General features: G+C 38.5%; 1 protein-coding gene across 1 annotated transcript in view; it reads left to right on the forward strand.

Annotated features, from left to right (window-relative positions):
* LOC107601674 (SNF-related serine/threonine-protein kinase-like) overlaps nt 1-13,576 on the forward strand; it is a 69,648-nt gene extending 56,072 nt beyond the window's left edge. The window contains exons 4-6 of the mRNA XM_016293930.1: nt 1,591-1,803; nt 4,109-4,243; nt 12,016-13,576. Coding sequence (XP_016149416.1) covers nt 1,591-1,803; nt 4,109-4,243; nt 12,016-13,336 — 1,669 coding nt within the window. The 3' untranslated portion in view covers nt 13,337-13,576. The remainder of the gene's footprint in view (nt 1-1,590; nt 1,804-4,108; nt 4,244-12,015) is intronic.
* The last annotated feature ends 1,676 nt before the right edge of the window (nt 13,577-15,252 follow it).

Genomic DNA, 15,252 nt, shown 5'->3' on the forward strand with positions numbered 1-15,252 from the left:
TGAATCGATGCGTTTCAGAAAGACGGGGCATAGAGGAGAAACAATAGTGTACAGTATGTGGAAAATAATGTGTTTTTGATAGGGATGTTCATTTCGGTTCACACTCATTAACCAATTATTACCGGTTAACCGAAAAGATTATTTTAAATTAGAATTGAATTAAATTAGAAAGAATAAGTGCCTGTGACGAGAAAAACATAATAAAGCTAGGGTATATATATATATATATATATATATATATAAAATAACAATAGTAATAATAATAAATAGGCCTACACGATAAATATATTTTTACTTAAATAATAAATTAAGAAAACGAAAGAAAAACTGTGCAACAAGTATAGCCTAGTTATGCAGAGTTTCAGTTCATTTTTGTGCTGCGCGAAAGGAAACCAGTCGACAGAAAGCAGCATCCTATTTTCCTTTAGGCTTATTTTACAAAAGCACAAATATTAGTTTTTATTGTGAATGTACACAAATAAAAGCAAACCTTTTAAAATTCCAATTATCTTCATGACTAAAAGGAGTAGTTGCTTCCACTGTTAGAAGGAAAAAATTCAAGTGATTGCGCCGGTGCCGCATGCGTTAAGCTTTGCTACCCTGACAATGCAGCCTGTTCATTATCATAATAAAATACAGCCAGTCAAACATATGGAAAAAAACACACGGCTCAGTTTAAATATGAAGTAAAATCTGTGCCGTTCGTTATCACAAATTATGTTTACATTATGATGTTATGCAAAACCTTTTGTTTTACGTGGATATTGGAACGCCAGTGAAGTAGGCTACATAATAGATAATATTTTGGCATTCAAATACATTGCGAATATGGAAACATTTGATTTTGTGTCGAATGAGAGACCCAACGTTGGTTTCAGTTTAGTTTTAGCCTAAATGAATTCGTTTTGGCTTGTCGTTTATATAGCTATAGCTTCTTATATTTTTAATTCTTGTTTTTTTCTAAATATCCTACTGTTAATTGAAAGGATTTGTTGTGGAGTGAGGGGAACTAAAATAGCCTAGCTACGTATGTTTACAGTGTTTATTATAATTTTTGTAAACATTTCCTGTCGGCATTAGTCCTATTTCTGAATGAAATAATAAAATGCGACTTATACGTCACTTGCTTTGTTTTCTTGTTTTCTAAAATTTTTTTAATATACGCGTAGCGTATTTTAACCATGCACAAAACCTTTTTAAATATTTTGATAAATTACTAAATTACTTTTTTAAACCGTTTAACTGATTGTATTAATCGGTTAAGATTTCTTACGGTCGGTTAACCGGTTAAAATGAACATCCCTAGTTTTTGAACCTTAAACCGCATAAACACATTTCATTACACCAAATACACAAAATAATGTTCTTTTTAGCAACATCATATGACCCCTTTAATACCCTGGCTATCATTGAGCATTTACTCTCAGATAAATGTTGGACAAGCCCTGAAATAATCCTGGGTTTCCAGCAAAATAAATCACTTGTAAAACCATGACACAGTCCAGGGTTAAGTCCTGAGCAGTGTCTAGAATTAGGCTCAAATGTTCAAAAAACTCCTGCATCCTCATCTTTTCTTCCTGTTCTTCACAGCCTGATAAACCGAATGCTACAAAGGGATCCGAAGAGGCGAGCATCGCTGGAGGAGATCGAGAGCCACGCGTGGCTTCAAGGAGTGGACCCATCTCCAGCCACTAAATTCAACACCCCACTGGTGTCTCACAAGAATCTGTCAGAAGAGGAACACAACAGCATCATCCAACGCATGGTGCTGGGAGACATAGCCGACAGAGAAGCCATCATCGAGTAAGGCTTGTTGTAGGCTTGTGATACAAATGTTAAGAAGCTGGGCTATCCTCAGGCTAATGTACAGCATTTTCCACAGAAGAAATACCTCTCTGTCATTCTTTGAATTCCCTTAAGCAAGGACTGTCTTGAAATGAAAGAATACTTTAGAAAGGGCCTCCAGGTTTGTGTAATCAGCTTTAAGATTTTGGTGTAAAGTGTGTCAAAGCTCTTCACTTGAAGACGAGTCAGCTGGACAGGGGATAGGTAGCTTTAGACATAAAGTTTCTGTCAAGTAATACATCTCAGCTAACTTCTTGGGCCCAAAAAGCACTCTACGCAATACAAGAACTCTAAAGCTTCTAGCTACACAAGCTTGATTTAAAAAAAATGTTGCAGTCTGAAATAGGTCCAAATGCAATTCATTGCGCAACACTGAGCAAGTTGTCATGAAATCTTATCATTTTAGTGTTGCCACAAAGAGCACTATAACATAGTTATTTTCAGGTCAACTACTGTAATGGTGGAGCAAAAGAATCTTACCATAATCTTGTTCATAACTATTTGACTAGCTCATAACTATTTAATGAGCCGTTTGAAGTGTATCTTTCGATATTGAATTAAGTAATTACTTAAATTATCTTTAAATCCAATGAAACGTTAGAGCTTAATAACGATATTATCAATATTATCATTATATTATTATTATTATTATCATTATCATATCAAGCCTACGCAGTCAGTTAGTGATGCACCAAAATTTCGGCATCTGTTTTAGAGGGCAGAAATCATTAACCAAAACAGTGACTTTTTAATAGTGTATCCCTGATGGTGTGTTGTGACTCTGTCAGCATAAGTTTCATACAAACAGCCTGGATAAGCTACAACAGGTTGACATATCAGCTATGTGGATTTAATTTACTGTGACCAAAAATGATTCTGGAGTAGCAATATGTAGGCCTAAACATTTTTGGGCTGAAATATTGATAGGTGGTTCATTGCTGAAGAACTTCACTATGGCTGGTGTAATTTATCACCTGAAAACACATGTTCATGTTAATTTCAGTTTAATGTTATTTGTTATTTTTTCAATTTCTGTTTCATTAAAAAATTAATTTCTATACATCACTAAAGTTGACAATGTTAATTGCAATCTTTATGAAATCTGAAAATGAATAGCCATGCTTTACACTCTTAAAAATAAAGGTGCTTAAAAGGTTCTTCAGAGCGTTGCCATAGAAGAACCATTCAGTGAAAGGTTCTTTAAAGAACCATCTCTTTCTTACCTTTTTATAATCTGAAGAACCTTCTTTCGCCACAGCGAACTTTTGTGAAACAGAAAGGTTCTTCAGATGTTAAAGGTTCCTTATGGAACCATTTAGTCAAAAAGGTTCTTCTATGGCATCGAGAAGCACCTTTATTTTAAAGAGTGTATACTGTTGTGTCCATCTAGGCTGTTGTAAGACAGCATGGTTTTATTAGTAGTAGGGTACCATTTTTTACAAGTGTTAAAAAATAAGTTAATTTCACTGTCAGTGGAGCGTGAAACGAACATAGTGCAGAAGACTCCCACTGTACAGTCTTGTAGAAAGATGCATGCTGGGTGACGGTTCAAAGCACCTATCAGACTTTTCTTTGTCTTTGATCCCACTCCGCAGCAGCTGGGGAACCCCACTATGAGAAACTGTAGTCAGTCCGTCTTAAAGGAACCCTCAGTATGTTTTAAAGAAGTGTACTGAATAATTGCATTAAAATCCCATGTACAAGTCATTTTTCCTTTTCTATAATTTTCTTGTTTCACACACACACACACACACACACACACACACAAAATAAGTTCATCTGAAGATCACAACCGATGTTTTCCTATTTATGATATTTGCTCAGCGCCTTTAAAAATAAGAGCTGAACTGAGCCATGAACACAGGCCATGACGTGGATTCAAGCCTCGCCAAAAGATTGTCGCTACATGATTTGAACTCATTTGTTCAACTGTTGGTATGTAATCCCAGAAGGAGCAGTGTAATCATCGCTAACATGCCCAGACTCACCAGCTTGAAAAGTTGGATGCAGAATGTCCCATTTGTTTTGGGAGATTGTGTTATCTGGGATTCTTCAGTTATATTAGTCTCATGTGTTCAAAATTTGGGCACTATACAAGACCTTTTGAACTGATAGAAGCCACTTGGGTCTCTAGTTGTTAGAGCCCTGGAGTTTAGTTATTAGTTATTGACATGTCAAATTGCTTTGTCTAAACGGGTGTTTCTCTCTCAAACACTGTCTGTGTCTCCTCCTGACCTGTCCATTCTCTTTGCTCTTCCTCCAGAGCCCTGGAGACAAACAAGTACAACCACATCACTGCTACTTACTTCTTGTTGGCTGAACGGATCCTGAGGGAAAAGCAGGAGAAAGAGGTGCAACCTCGTTCTTCCAGCCCCAGCAACATTAAGGCCCACTTCAGGTACCTCATGGGAGTTACTCTATCTTAGCTGTCTGTTATTTAGTCATTCGTGTTTGTTTTGTCAAGAGAATGCTACTTTTAGTTATGTATGTTTTAGTAAAAGTACACCGGGTTTTGGTGCAACATGAAAAACTCAATGTTGAAGGTATTTGAAACGTTTTTGTGATATGTACCCATTCCCAATTACAACCAATTGGTTTTGCCATGTGCCACATGATAACAAGAGAGCAAGAATTCAAATAGATTGGGGGAGGAAAGGAGTGTGACTTCCTTTATTGCAGAATCCCATGGTCACCCTGTGGAATGTCTTTAGTTCCCTTTGCTTTTTAGTTGGATTTATGTTTCTAGAAAGGTCGGACAGTGGATCCCCGAGGTTTTCATACTAGGGAATTTCTTACTGCAGGCGATATCATAACAAAACAAATGGAATTAAAAATCCAATTACTTGAAGATTTGTACATTCATGCCATCTAGTAACAAACTTGAACAGGTACCAAAGTCAACCAGTGGAGAAACCATGTGATTAACATTCCTCTCCAATTTGTACTTGGCTCCTGCCTTGGTATGTTTGATAGCATTGCTCTTATTTTTTGTTGTACTTGTCTAAAAAACAAACGCGGTGCCGCATGCGTTAAGCTTTGCTACCCTGACAATGCAGCCTGTTCATTATCATAATAAAATACAGCCAGTCAAACATATGGAAAAAAACACACGGCTCAGTTTAAATATGAAGTAAAATCTGTGCCGTTCGTTATCACAAATTATGTTTACATTATGATGTTATGCAAAACCTTTTGTTTTACGTGGATATTGGAACGCCAGTGAAGTAGGCTACATAATAGATAATATTTTGCCATTCAAATACATTGCGAATATGGAAACATTTGATTTTGTGTCGAAGGCTCAGTTTAAATATGAAGTAAAATCTGTGCCGTTCGTTATCACAAATTATGTTTACATTATGATGTTATGCAAAACCTTTTGTTTTACGTGGATATTGGAACGCCAGTGAAGTAGGCTACATAATAGATAATATTTTGCCATTCAAATACATTGCGAATATGGAAACATTTGATTTTGTGTCGAATGAGAGACCCAACGTTGGTTTCAGTTTAGTTTTAGCCTAAATGAATTCGTTTTGGCTTGTCGTTTATATAGCTATAGCTTCTTATATTTTTAATTCTTGTTTTTTTCTAAATATCCTACTGTTAATTGAAAGGATTTGTTGTGGAGTGAGGGGAACTAAAATAGCCTAGCTACGTATGTTTACAGTGTTTATTATAATTTTTGTAAACATTTCCTGTCAGCATTAGTCCTATTTCTGAATGAAATAATAAAATGCGACTTATACGTCACTTGCTTTGTTTTCTAAAAAAAACAAATTTTTTTAATATACGCGTAGCGTATTTTAACCATGCACAAAACCTTTTTAAATATTTTGATAAATTACTGAAATTACTTTTTAAACCGTTTAACTGATTGTATTAATCGGTTAAGATTTCTTACGGTCGGTTAACCGGTTAAAATGAACATCCCTAGTTTTTGAACCTTAAACCGCATAAACACATTTCATTACACCAAATACACAAAATAATGTTCTTTTTAGCAACATCATATGACCCCTTTAATACCCTGGCTATCATTGAGCATTTACTCTCAGATAAATGTTGGACAAGCCCTGAAATAATCCTGGGTTTCCAGCAAAATAAATCACTTGTAAAACCATGACACAGTCCAGGGTTAAGTCCTGAGCAGTGTCTAGAATTAGGCTCAAATGTTCAAAAAACTCCTGCATCCTCATCTTCTCTTCCTGTTCTTCACAGCCTGATAAACCGAATGCTACAAAGGGATCCGAAGAGGCGAGCATCGCTGGAGGAGATCGAGAGCCACGCGTGGCTTCAAGGAGTGGACCCATCTCCAGCCACTAAATTCAACACCCCACTGGTGTCTCACAAGAATCTGTCAGAAGAGGAACACAACAGCATCATCCAACGCATGGTGCTGGGAGACATAGCCGACAGAGAAGCCATCATCGAGTAAGGCTTGTTGTAGGCTTGTGATACAAATGTTACGAAGCTGGGATCTCTGATATCCTCAGGCTAATGTACAGTATTTTCCACAGAAGAAATAGCTCTCTGTCATTCTTTGATTTTCCTTAAGCAGGACTGTCGTGAAATGAAAGACTACTTTAGAAAGTGCCTTCAAGTTTGTGGAATCAGCTTTAAGATTTTAGTGTAAAGGGTGTCAAAGTTCTTCACTTGAAGATGAGTTAGCTGGACAGGGAATAGGTAGCAAAAGAGTGTTCAATCCAGTTTAAATGGCACTACTGTCAAGTAATATATCTCCGCCAACATCTTGCGCCCAAAAAGTACTCTACGCAATACAGTAACACTTAAGCTTCTAGCTACACGATTTCACACATTATTGTGTTCTGAAATATGTCCAAATGCAATTCATTACACAACACAAGTTGTCATGAATTCTTATTATTTTAGTGTTGCCACAAAGGGCACTAAAACATAGTTACCTGAACTGTCGTCTCTGTCATAAGTGTTCTTTTCAGGTCAACTACTGTAATGGCGGAGCTACAGTTTGAAAATAATTTTCATGCATAATGTTGTTTATAACTATTTGAACAGCTGTATGTACTTTTATTGTTTATGTATTTGTTTTAATGAGCCATTTGAAGTAGGGATACACAATATATTGGTATCATGTCAGTTATTGGCCGACATTAGAGATGTTTTTTTCTAATATCTGTATCTGTCATTATTGAATCAAGCAGTTACTTAAATTATCTTTAAATCAATTGAAACATGAGACCTTTATAATGATCTGAATATTATTGGGGCAAGCCTAAACAGTCAATTAGTGATGCACCCAAATTTCGGCAACTAAAATAGTTTTGGTTAATGATTTCTGCCCTCTAAAACTGTGACGTTTAAATAGTGTCTCTCTGATTATGTGTTTTGACTACGTCAGCATCAGTTTTGTACAAACAGCACGGATAAGTAACAACAGGTAAACATGTCAGCTGTGTGGATGTACTTTACTGCGACAAAAAAATTAATACTATTTTAGCAATATGTAAAAAAAATTTTGGCTAAAATATTGATAGGTGGCTCGTTGACTATGGCTGGTTTCATTTATTATCTGAAAACACAACACGTTGATGTTATATTCTGTTTCAGTTTTCGGCTAATTAAAAACTTTTTCAATTTAGGTGAAAAAAAAATTTAATTTCGTTACACCACTAAAGTTGATAACACTGTTAACTGTAATCTTTACCAAATCTCAAAATGAATATCCATGTTTTATTCTGTTGTGTCTATCTAGGCTGTTGTAATTCAGCATGGCTGTATTAGTAGTAGGGTACCATTTTTCGTAAGTGTTAAAAAATAAGTTCATCTCACTGTCAGTGGAGCATGAAACGAACATAGTGCAGAAGACTCCCGCTGTACAGTCTTGTAGAAAGATGCATGCTGGGTGACGGTTCAAAGCACCCATCAGTCTTTTCTGTGTCTTTGATCCCACTCCGCAGCAGCTGGGGAACCCCACTATGAAAAACTGTAGTCAGTCTGCCTTAAAGGCATAGTTCACTGAAAATGACCCCATAATTTACGGCATCCTAGGTGTATATGCCTTTCTTTATTCAGACGAATGCAATTGGAGTTATATTTAAAAATGTCCTGGCTCTTCCAAGATTTATAATGGCAGTGAATGGGTGATATTCAATAGACTAATAGAAGTCCAATAATTTGTGTCCATCCATCATAAAAAGAACTCCACCCGACTCCGGGGGGTTACTAAAGGCCTCCTGAAGTGAATCGATGCGTTTTTGTAAAATATCCATATTTAAAACTTTATAAACCTTAATCTTTAGCTTCCGCTGACTGTTGTACTCCCATTCACTAGAAAGTGGTGTTCCAGTACGACGTGGGCATAGCCTAAGCTCTGGTGAGAGGTGACATACATGGAATCGCAGAGGAGAGAGCAGAACAAAACACTGGTCATAAATTAGAAGTACAAAACGAGGATTTGTAAAGAAAAATGTCAGAGGATTTTGATATAAGTCAAGAGGAGACTGGCTTTCCTTTGCTAAACAAAGGAAACTTTGCTTCCTGTAAACAAAACTTGGTTTTCGTGAGACTTGCAAACTCGGTCCTGGAGGGCCAGTGTCCTGCAGAGTTTAGCTCAAACCCTAATTAAACACACCTGAACCAGCTAATCAAGCTCTTACTAGGCATAGAAACTTCCAGTCAGGTGTGTTGAGGCAAGTTGGAGCTAAACTCTGCAGGACACCGGTCCTCCAGGACCGAGTTTGGACAGCCCTGTCCTACGTCACCCGCTGGAATGCCACTCTTGTGTACGCACGTACCAGTTAGTGGAAGCTAGAGATTACGGTTTATAAAGTTTTAAATATGGATATCCCATCGATTCACTTCAGAAGGCCTTTATTAATCCCCCTGAGCTGTGTGAAGCACTTTTTTTTATGGACTATTTAATGGACTTCTATTGGACTATTGAATATCACATATTCACTGCCATTATAAAGCTTGGAAAGGCAAGGATATTTTTAAATATAGGCTAACTCTGATTGTATTTGTCGGAAAGAAGAAGGTCATATACACCTAGGATGGCTTGATGGTGAGTAAATTATGGGCAATTTTCATTTTTGGGTGAACTATACATTTAAAGGTACCCTCAAAATGTTTTAAAGAAGTGTACTGAATGATTACGTTAAAATCCCATGTACAAGTCATTCTTCCTTTTCTACAATTTTCTTGTTACACACGCAAATACAGCGACAGATTGTCGCTACATGATTTGAACTAATTTGTTCAATCGTTGGTATGTAATCCCCGAAGAAGCAGTTTAATCTCTGCTAACATGTCCAGACTCACCAGCTTGAAAAGTTGAATGCAGAATGTCCCATTTGTATTGGGGCAGTGTGTTATCTGGGATTCTTCATAGTTATTTTAGTCTCAGGTGTTCAAAATGTTGGGCACTATGCAAGACCTTTTGAACTGATGGAAGCCACTCGGGTCTAGTTGTTAGAGCCCTAGAGTTTTACTAGTTATTGACATTTCAGATTGAATTGTCTAAACTGGTGTTTCTCTCTCACACACTGTCTGTATATCCTCCTCACTTGTCCATTCTCTTTGCTCTTCCTCCAGAGCCCTGGAGACAAACAAGTACAACCACATCACTGCTACTTACTTCTTGTTGGCTGAACGGATCCTGAGGGATAAGCAGGAGAAGGAGGTGCAACCTCGTTCTTCCAGCCCCAGTAACATCAAGGCCCACTTCAGGTACATCATGGGGGTTATGCTATCTCAGCAGTCTGTCATTTAGTCATTTGTGTTTTGTCAAGAGAAATGCTACTTAGTTATGTACTATGTTTTATTAAGTCCACCGGGTTTTGGTGCAACATGCAAAACTCAATATCGAAGGTATTTGAAACATTTGCTCAGATTCTCAACTTACTCAAAGGCAGCTTAATCGTGGGTATTGAAGGTACAGTGCTCTCTTCTACCTTGAATACCCATGACTGAGGTGCCGTTGAGCAAGGCACTGAGACCCCAGTTGCTCCCTGCCCACCACAGCAAATGGCTGCCCACTGCTCCGGGTGTGTGTTCACAGTGTGTGTGTTCACTACTCACTGCTGTGTGTGTGCGCTTGGATGGGTTAAATGCAGAGCACAAATTCCAAGTATGGGTTACCATACTTGGCTACGTCACGTCACTGTTTTTTCTTTTTTTTCCCATTTCTAATTTTTGTGCTATGTACCCATTCCCAATTACAACCAATTGGTTTTTCCATGTGCCACATGATAACACTCTGACTTTAGAGTAATAATTAAAATAAATTGGGGAGGAAAGGGGTGTCACTTCCTTTATTGCTGAATTTCATGGTCACCCCTTGGAATGTAGTTGGATTTATATTTCTAGAAAGGTTTGACAGTGGATCCCTGAGGTCTTCATGGTAGTGAAAATTTAGGAATTTCTTATTGCAGACGCTATCACAACACAGACATGGTAACAAAACAAATGTAAAAAAAAAAAAAACAATTACTTGAAGATTTGTACATTCATGCCAACTAGTAACAAACTTGAACTGGTACCAAAGTCAACCGGTGGAGAAACCATGTGATTCACATTCTTTTCCAATTTGTACTTGGTTTATTTTTCAAACATACTCAGGCATGAGCCATTTACAACATTGCTCTTATTTTTTTGTTGTAATCATCAACAAAACAAACAGTTTCAAATCAGTCTGCTATGCCATGGTGTGCACAAGCAGGCTATCTGCAGGTTTGTTGTCTCTCAGAAGGCGTCTGTGTGCAGTAAGGGGGCAATAATCACTATAAGAGGTTGTGAGAGGTCAGCTCTGCTGGATTTCCCTGTCTGTCCTCCATGCTGCATGTGGACAGCCAGCACATCCTCTGAGGACCGCACCGGGTGACAAATGTGTTTAAAAGATGAGGTTGAAATTGGTTTGGACTGACCTAGAAAAGCAGTGAGGCTGCGGATGCTTTTTGAAAGGAGCAGGGAGTGGAAGAAATGAGAGGATGCAGTGGGAAAGAGAAGTAGGAGAGGAAGATGGTTGGAGTCCTCAGGATACAGCAGGGATCATGAGAGGGTGACAAATGTTTTGTGTGTTTGTGTGTAAATCAACATGGAAATATCAACCGAATGGTCTGAAATTTGACCTTAGCTATAGGTAACCTAGATCACAATTGCAGTGTTCTCGTTAATCAGTGTGCCCTTCATAGAAAGAGTTTATAGGCTGTATGTACTCAGAATTGTAATTCCTGATCCTAGTGGAGAATATAGTTGAGCAGTAGAGTACACATTCTGACTGGAACATTATTTTGACGTATGAGGTTGACTTGATATTATGCAGATATTTCCACATGCATAGACTGACAGCATCATTTGCACCAACCTTATTAGGCAATTGCAGTAATTCTGTAATTCTGTCTTTAATGATGAACAGATATGGGAATGTTTACAATCCTTTCTCATCAGGCCTGTAAACACAGCTATAGTTTCATAAGTCAGACTAAGTGCACTTCATTATATCCTAGAAATAGTAATGTAAGCCATGCAAAACTGACTTTGTTGGCAAAATTTTACCAAGGTTGTCACAAGTTTTGCCCCGTATCCTTGCTAACAGATTTTCTTTACAGTTCTCGCTGACCAGAAGTGTGATTAAACATTTGTTTATCCACACAAGGCATTTGCTGTATTTGTTTGCATTGTTTGACTTGTCGTCATTCCAGCATAAGGTTTATAGAATGTTAATGTGGTTATGACAACTAGAGAGGATGTGCTGGAGCTATGTTCCACTGATTTACTTTATTTCAAAAGCCTTAGCAGAGTATATTTTTCCATAGCAACTTGCATGAAAGTGCACATACTGTGCTGTGCAAATAATACTCCAGCAGGAAGGTAAGAATATAAGAAAAGACTATAAAAGCAAGTTACAGCAACAATGCAGTTATCTCGTAAATCGCATGGTCCTTGCTTGAGTGCTTGGCACAAGAAGGAAGTCTGGCTTTTGTCAAGGACCTGTCACTTACATTTGGGTTGTTTTCCTAGGGCACTCTCCAGAGCTTCTGTCTTTTAAAAGTTGTTTTTGGAAATGTCCACCTTTACTGAATATCATCCTGCTTAAGTTACAACCTGTTTTTTGGTTTTGACTAAATGTGATTGTACTCTTTTTAAAGCAAGGTTATTTATATCAAGGACTTTTTTTTTTCTTTGCAGGCAGTCATGGCCGACCAAAATCGGCATGCATCAGGACATCGAGGACAGCTTAGCCTCTTCGTCCATCTCTCATGCTGGAGGTCCACAGTCTCCTGCTCGCAGTACAGAGAATCTGCTAAACGGTCATCGCAATAAAGGGCTTCTGGAAATGAGTCGTAGAGAGGAGATGAGCGAAGCCCCCAGCAGCTCTGCTGCACCTGCAGCTCTGCCCCCAAACCCCTTTAAGCCTGGGGTCATTGGCCCTCTTGCATCCACTTCAGCCAAGCAGCGAACCTGCCTGTTTCGGGTGGAAGAAGATGAGGAAGAGGAAGAAGAACAAGAGCCTTCACCCTTGCCCTCCCAGGTGGTCTTGCGCCGCAAGCCATTGTCTATCACCAACCGGCTTACGTCTCGAAAAAGCGCCCCAGTGCTCAATCATATCTTCGAGGAGGAAGGTGAATCAGATGATGACTTTGACATGGATGAGAGTCTTCCACCCAAGCTCAGCCGGTTGAAGATGAACATGGCATCTCCTGGTACGGCTCAGAAACGCTACCACCGGCGCAAAAGTCAGGGCCGCGGTTCAAGCTGCTCTAGCTCCGAGACCAGCGATGATGATTCGGAGAGCCATCGCAGAAGACTAGACAAAGACACAGGGTTCACCTACAGCTGGAATCGCAGGGACAGTAGTGAGGGTCCACCTGGAGACTCTGGGGGCAATGGGGGTGGAAGTAGCGGAGGGCAGAGCAAACCACCTGGGGAAGGTAACTCAGGACCAGACAAGGGCAGCCCTCCAGGAGGAGGGAATGGTGGTAGTACAGGAGGGGGCAGTGGAGGTGGTGGGAGTTCAAAAGGACAGGGAGGCCCTTCCAGCTGTTCCCGTAACAATGCTTCATCTGGCTCGACACGTAGTGCAGCTCGGAGTGCGGGGGAACTGGTAGAGAGTCTGAAACTCATGAGTCTATGCTTGAGTTCTCAGTTTCAGCATCGCAGCTCTGGAGGAGGTGGTGGTGGACGATTTATCCTTGATCCTCAGAGCCTGTCCAGCATTAAAGTTCAGGAGAAATCCTCCTGGAAGATGTGCATTGGCTCCAACAACAGTCTAGACAAAGTGATCAACCCCGCCTTGAATGGTAGCGTTGGGGCAATGGAGCATTATCAAGACCAAACAGCGGTCATGTTAAATGAACTTGGCCTGGTCAAGGAGAACAACCTGAACTTGAAAAATAATGTTCTCCAGCTACCTCTGTGTGAAAAGACCATCTCCGTGAACATCCAGCGAAGCCCCAGGGATGGGCTACTCTGTGCCTCAGCCCAGGCCAGCTGCTGTCAGGTCATATGATGGCACGGCACACGGCTGGTTCTCAGAGTGGATTGTTCCTATTGCCACATTTGTAGCATACGATGACTTGAGTTCTCCACCAGTAGCTGTAAATGACCTCTCTTGATCCCAACTTGACCTTTAAACCTGCCTTCAATGTCATCTTAATCATTCTCACAACTTATTTATTAAGTTCTTCTCTTGGACCCTTTGGTTTTTAATGAAGTGCACGCTGCTATCCTTTTCTTTTTTGTCTTTATTTGTTTTGCCCAATTAGACTTTAATACAATGTAATATTTGTTTTCCAAGTCCTGTTAATTTAGCTTTTTTTAGCCCTTGAAATGAAGCGCTCTTAATATGAATTCCAACACCACCCAATCAGTCAAGAGTTGTGGAAACTGTATGTATAAATAAATGACCTTTAATAAAGAGAGATTTAAATTAATACCAACAGTATGGTAGAACAGAACATGGCAATTCATAAAACAAGCACTTAAAGAAACTCAACCTATAAAAACCACAACTGGTTTTGTAAATTTAAGCCCCGATATGATTGTAATGAGATGGTAATACAGTAAAAGCAATAGTGGGAGTAAAGAACAAACCCTGTTTTTTTCTTTTTTTCTTAATTCATAGTGCTGTCTGATGAGTCTTAAACTGAAAGCCCATTTTGCATACTTTTTTTTTTTTTGCACATTTTTTAGGTGCTATTGACTGTTTCCTTGTCACCATTTAGAAATGTTCAGTATATATAAACTTTTGAGGTTAGTGACAATCAGTTGCAATAACAAGGGACATTTTTAATGGATAATTTCCAAAAGGGGGCTACAGATAACCCAGAGTTTAAAAAAAAAAGTTTTATTTGAATAACATTAAAACACATTCACCATGTTCTTGATTCACATCACACCACATCTTTTTTTTTCCATTTTGAATATAAGTGCAATTTATACACAATTCCATCTGCGAAATGCCCTCTGAAGTTAATGTTTTGCCAAATTCGCAACCCAGACAGCACTGTGGAGACACCCACACATAAATGTGTTCATCCTAGTTTTTTATCAAATTATCAAATTAAAATTGCACTACAGTATAAGTAGAGTCTACAATTAGGATAGTTTGAACACCATACAAATCACAGGGGGGATAATTAGCCTTTCTGCCAGAGCAAAATCAAACTCGCAGACAGTATTCAGCTTGTATAGTACTGAACATTTTAATGAGAACCATTGAGTCAGTACTCATTTTTCTCAAAATAGCAAGAAAAGAAAACTAGCATGTTTCTGAATAGGTGATTAATACTAACTAGCATGTTTTGCATGAAAACATGGTCACTGAATCGCTAATGTCATAAAAAAAAACTTTGTGTTCTTACAATATTTCAGTGTTTGTTGGTAATGCAGCTTCTGAGTTTAAGGCTGATAAAGGACACCTGAACGTCTCAATCACAAATGTCTCATCCCAAGGTGAGGAAAGGACGAGGAGTATGTTATCTGAATATTTAAAATGTTTATTTTCAGGCAGAGAATATTGAATATACTTCTTTCAAGTACAGTACAAAATGAAGTGGCCTGATGTCTGTAAACAAAAGCCATAACGGTTAAACATGGTACAGTGATGTTTAAAGGCACTGCTCGATCTTTGGTAGAACTTGGGAGTGATCGAAAACGGACAATTTCAAGTCCTCAAACTATTTTTTAATTCCTCAAAAATAAAAATAAATGTTTTTTGGCCCAATGTCTGAGAAATACTTCTTCTAATCACCTCTTTACAACATATTTGTTTTACAGCTTCAGACAGAAATAAAAAATGAGATGTACTATGATAAACTAACCAAGTCAACCTAGTCAATTGACCCCATCAGACATGCACCGATTGGATTCCCATTTTCACCTCATTATACCAGTAACAGTTTTATTGACATATAAAGAAATGAT

The sequence above is a fragment of the Sinocyclocheilus grahami genome, unplaced genomic scaffold (genome assembly GCF_001515645.1).
Source record: "Sinocyclocheilus grahami isolate Dianchi unplaced genomic scaffold, SAMN03320097.WGS_v1.1 scaffold310.1, whole genome shotgun sequence".
Lineage (NCBI taxonomy): Eukaryota > Metazoa > Chordata > Actinopteri > Cypriniformes > Cyprinidae > Sinocyclocheilus > Sinocyclocheilus grahami.